The sequence below is a fragment of the Nuphar pumila genome, chromosome 3 (genome assembly GCF_984573655.1).
Source record: "Nuphar pumila chromosome 3, dmNupPumi1.hap1.1, whole genome shotgun sequence".
In the NCBI taxonomy this organism is placed as follows: Eukaryota; Viridiplantae; Streptophyta; class Magnoliopsida; order Nymphaeales; family Nymphaeaceae; genus Nuphar; species Nuphar pumila.
The window spans coordinates 74,696,759-74,702,407 of NC_143251.1; the positions used below are offsets into that span (position 1 = coordinate 74,696,759).

General features: G+C 45.0%; 1 protein-coding gene across 1 annotated transcript; it reads right to left on the reverse strand.

Annotated features, from left to right (window-relative positions):
• Positions 1-3,985: 3,985 nt before the first annotated feature.
• Positions 3,986-5,139, reverse strand: RGP5 (Alpha-1,4-glucan-protein synthase family protein). Its single transcript, XM_090000813.1, has one exon. It carries the CDS (start codon positions 5,137-5,139, stop codon positions 4,072-4,074), a length of 1,068 nt encoding a protein of 355 aa, XP_089856939.1. The 3' UTR covers positions 3,986-4,071.
• Between the last annotated feature and the right edge of the window lie 510 nt (positions 5,140-5,649).

A 5,649-nucleotide genomic window follows, 5' to 3' on the forward strand; every position in this document is an offset into this window, starting at 1 on the left:
AAGTGCAAGAACTGAAGATGGAGGATGCCAAGCTGCTCTTGCTTGGCCATGCCCTTTCCCAACATGAAGACCCTGAAGACTTGAATGACGAGCTTCTGTCAAAAGCAAAAGATCTAGGCTTGGATGATGAGCTGGTGGAGAAGGTACGTATCCCATCTAGTTTAGCAATTAGCATTAGAGAAAAGCCCACAAGGGCTCGGCTCATCTGGTGGAAATGAAGGTGCAGCAGGTCTGAATAGACCAAGCAAAAGGGGCAGAGGAACAGAGGCTATATCAAGACAGCAAAAGCCTCACTTCTCTCTTAACAACTTTGCTCATGATGAAGTAGATCGTTCTGCTAGTGTTGGACCTCAGCTCAAAGGCAAATCACAAGAGGAATCGGAGGAAGAAGAAGAAGAAAAAGAAGAAAAAGAAGAAGAAGAAGAAGAAGAAGAAGAAGAATGAAGATTACCTGCGCGTCGTCGGGCGGTGGCGGGAGGCTGACGGGGAGCGGCAGCTGGCGAGCGGTGGACGGCTGGCGAGCGGCGGCTGGCGAGCGGTGGACGGGGAGCGTCGGCGAGAGCCGACGAGCGGCGAGAGGGAGAGGGCGGCGGGCGGGAGCAAGACAGCGAAACAGGAAAAAGAGAAAGAGGGATGGGATTAGGGATTTACGCGACATTTAGCGACGGCTTAGCGACAGAATAATTCCATCGCTAAGCCGTCGTAAATCAAAATACCAAAAAAGCGACGGAATATATTCTGTCGCTACGCCATCGCGAATTAGCGACGACAGAGTTCCCTCTCTAAATCCATCACTAAAATGGTGTTCTTGTAATAAGAATTAGCGACAAAAAATTGCAGTCGCTAATCCGTCGCTAAGTAGCGACAGATTATCGATAAAAGTTGTTTCCTCGCTAATCCGTCGCGAATTAGCGACAGATTGTATCTCTAGCTAATCTGTCGCTAATTAGCGACGGAAAAAATCCGTCGCAAATTTCCGTCGCTAATTAACAATTTTCTTGTAGTGAAACATATGTCTTACTCACCACGATACCCTGTGCATTTTTTGACCACGACACTCGGGACCCGTGCCGGGGGGAGCCCCCGGACCCCTCTCCTGTAAGGGCAAAAACTCTAAATCAGGCTCCACAACGAATCAAGTTGAACAATGCTACTCACGCTGGGAGGAGCCCCCAAACCCTTCTCCTGTAAGGGCAAAAACTCTGAATCAGGCTCCACAACGAATCAAGTTGAACGATGCTATCCACGTTGGGAGGAGCCCTCAAACCCTCCTCCTATAAGGGTAAAAACTCTGAATCAGACTCCACAACTCATCAAGTTGAATGATGCTACCCACACTGGGAGGAGCCCTCAGACCCCCCTTCTGTAAGGGTAAAAACTCTAAATCAGACTCCACAACTCTTCAAGTTGAATGATGCTACCCACGTTGGGAGGAGCCCTCAGACCCCCCTTTTCTGTAAGGGTAAAAACTTTGAATCAGACTCCACAACTCTTCAAGTTGAATGATGCTACCCACGTTGGGAGGAGCCCCCAGACCCCTCTTCTGTAAGGGTAAAAACTCTGAATCAGGATCTACAACTCATTTAGTTGAATGATGCTACCCACGCTGGGATGAGCCCCCAAACTCTCCTCCTGTAAGGGTAAAAACTCTGAATCAGGCTCTACAACAGTCAATGTGCAGGTCAGTTGGTGCTTGATGGAGCAATGTAAGATCTTCTGTTGGATGTGCATAGAAGCAGAAATAGAAAGGAGAGAGAGAGAGTGAGAGGGTTGATGTTCATGACCTCCTCCAGGGGAGATTTCTTTCTCAGATAATCCTGCAGTGCAGAGACTCGGCCTTAAATAATCATCTTCGGGGCACTTAAGTCTTTACAACCACTCCTTTTCAAGAATCGTCATTTTTTTTTCACCAATGGAGGAGAGAGTACTTAAGTCTTTGCAATCGCATCAAACTCCAACGCTAATTAATGCTGACAAACATGGGGATACGAGACACACATGCTTACATACGTGGTGCTCTTTGGGACCCCCGAATATGAGATGTAGCTAACTGCCTTGTTCGGGGGGGGGGGGGACATATAACCTGCTTCGTCCAATTTCAACTACAACCTCCTAGAGATTGTAGTTGCTATTCCTAACATCCTGACTAAGACCAAAGCTTTCAATCTTGGATTTGGCATTTCATTGACATCTAGAGGCTTCCAAAATCGTAGTGATTTTAACTCTAGAGAGTAGAGACAACATTGCTCCAAGATTAAACCAAAAATAGACTAGTGGGATGGGGCCTACACCATATGACGGGTAGTCTAGGTTGATGTTCATTTTTACACCCCATGTAAGTGAGCTAGGTTGTCCATGTGTAAAACATAACCATTCCTCCATCCTTTAGGGGCCGTTTGAATCGCAGACAGCAGAGGACAGGACGTGCTGTCCCGCCATGTCCACACACCCCCCCAAAAAATACTTATGTTTAGCTTCCGTGCTTATCCGTCCTCTGCTGTTCCGTGTGGGTGGGTGGGGGCATGGAACAACGGTGGACGACTCCATTATTGCATCTGTAGGGTGCACTAAGCGGGCATCCTGTGTTTGCGTGGGCGCAAGGATGCACGGCCGGTTGCTGGGTGTCCACAGACTCACACGGACAATGCATCAAATGTCCCCATTAGGTCACGTTTGGAAGTGATGAAAAGAAATTTTTACATACGAGACGTTCTCAAATGAATAATTTTTTTGTTTTTGTGATAAGAAAATGGAATTGAGAGAGAGAGAGAGAGAGAGAGAGCAGCAGCAGCTTGTCCTATGAAAATTTCGTCGTGGCTCAGTTTTGAAAACATTTTATGTGACTCATTTGGAAAGATCGGAAAGAATGTACCTTTTCCTTTTGTCACCCGTCTTTTTCCTATCATTTTCCCGCTTCCAGTATTTCTGCTCATAGAAACAGGTGGTTTTCTGGGATTTTATTGGCAAGGCAAGTCATTTCTTTTAGAAAAATTTTCTTATCTTAAAAACATATTCAAAATGCTTAATGAATATAATAAAAAACATCACAAGTTGAAAACCCGCGGACGGTGTCCCTTGCCGCAAAGTCGAAGCTGATCAGTGTACTCTGAAGTGGAGACATCCACCGGGAGGCCAGCCAATGTATGGTCATGATGGGGAGGTTTTTAGCTTGGATTATCAAAAAAAAAAAAAAAAGTAAAAATATAAAGTATAAGAATATATAAAATAAAATTGCAAAAAGGGAAACCAATAAAATTGCATTAATAAATTCTTAACCCCATTAATCTTGGATGTATCAAAACCAAAAGAATGCACTGCCGACCCATTTTTGGTTTGGCTTAACCACAATCTTAAAACACTTTGTTGAAAGTGTGAAAATGATGCCTTAAACAAAATTTAATATGTATACAAGTAAGGTTAATAAAGAACTAACAAGATAGAAAAAAAAATATTTTTATTAAATTATTAATAAATTCATTTTAAAATTTTAAAAAATATCAAAATAATATACATACGTGTCCAGTCATGTCAGCATGGCCAGGTTGTGCTTAGGGCTGCAGAAAGAACCGAGGTAACTCGTCCTCAGCTTAAGCTGGACCTGTTTAAGCTCAGCTCGAACTCATCCGTAAAAAACAAATGAGCCGAGCTTTGTAAAGGGATGCAACTCGGTTCACATAAATGAGCCAAGCTTGAACAGACAATCAAGCTTGGCGCAACTTGTGCCAACAATGACAAGCTGTCGAAAGGGCATGTGGCTGTGACATAGCAAGATGATCATGATCAGTTGACTCCAAGAATCCAAAATTGCATTCAGGGTGGGTCCAGGATCAGATCAGATGAGAACCAAAGTCAAGATCCCAATCCAAACCTTATCCCCGTAGAAGCACTAGGGTTCAATGATACGGCCATGAACAAATACGAGACTTTGAAATCCCAAATGCCTGATCCAGATCCAGTTTTGCACAAAACGGAACGCAACTACAATATAACTCCATTTCAGAGGCCGAATGGAGCATCATTATCATCCTAATAACATGTGATGAATCAAGTGGTAGTAAACAAACCAAACCATCAGCGCCTTGCATGCACAGACCTCCACACACGCACCCACTCCTCCATGGCATCTGCAGCCCGTCCAAAGCTCGGATCTGCACCGCCGAGCTGCTCCCTCACCAGCTTCGCAATCTCCACCATGCATTCCTCTGCACTTGTTGCAGTTACTGGCAACCGCACCGACTGGAAGAATGGTGGGACCACCACCTCGAAGAGCTTGGCACTCTCTAAGGTGCCGTCCGGGGTCTCCTGTACAGTTGCACCATCCCCACCCCTCCACACATAAGGCTTCCCGCTCTTGACGCCATACCCCAAATGATCACAAACTGTCTTAACACACATCCCACACCAAAGATCCTCCATGGTCTCATGACGGACCTTCCCCTCTTGGGCCGACACCAAACCAGAGAACAATGCCGGCCCAATCAACTCCTTGTCGAATGCCACATTGATCGCACTCAATGCGAACATGGTCCCCTTTGGGATTGTGACCACTGCATCGATAAGCTTGCCATTGCATTTCCCAGATCTCAAAACAGATGCATCACAATCCGGGACATTGAGCCACAGCCCACAGGAGACCGCGCAATGCACACCACAGCGGAGGCTGAATGGGTACCCACGGACAAAGTCGGAACCATCAGCAAATGGATCATAGAGAGTGTTGAAGAAGAGAGGAGTGGCTGGCGTTGTCAGATTCACCAGGTGCTGGCTCACAACATCAGTCAGACGGCCGAGATCATCCTTGGCCGGGACGCAATCAGCATCTATGGATATGACGTATCGCCTGCGGGAGACAAGGTAACCAAAGTACCGAACAGAGAATCCAGTGAACATGAGCAAGGAGAGTGCTTCCTTGCCAAGGACGGATTCCATATCGGATTGGGTGTAGACATCAAGATTCGAGAAACCCGGTGGGATCTTGAGATCGGCATCAAGAAGATCAGGGTCCTTCACAATTATGAGATGAAATCGTGAAAATGCAGGTATCCATTGTTCCAAGAAACCAAGATCTGGTTTCAGTGCGGCTATCACGATGTCCACCTCATCGTCCCTCACGGTCTTGAACATCTCGCTCCTACCCATTCTTACTCGAACAGAGGATTAAAGATTCTACGGGGGATGTACGGCAAAGAAGAAGCAACTAGGATTCTCTGTGAAAGAATCGTGGCTCAGCGGAGTAAATAGTTGAAAGAGGTAGGAGAGAGAGAAGAATGCAGATATTATTGAGAAAACAAAGGGCTGACCCGATCCCTCAGGCGACCTTTTTGAGCCTTAAAATTTCTCTGAGCATCCTGTGGAATAGATCAGAAGTGTGGTGAATTTCTTAATCATTCAAAGCTCAGAAAAGTAAATCTCGATGTGTTTTGCATGACTATTTACTATATTAAAAGTTTTTATCATGTTTAATTCACCACAAGATTCCATTTTTGAGACCGAAAATCAACAGCTCACAATTCATGAAAATAAGAGTGCTTTAAAAATGGTATAAAACATCACATTTGGGTCAACTTTAATACATGAAAATAATAAATAGAATCTGCTAAACATGAACTAACCGTTAGATTTTGCATTTGGAGTGCAGATTTATGTAAA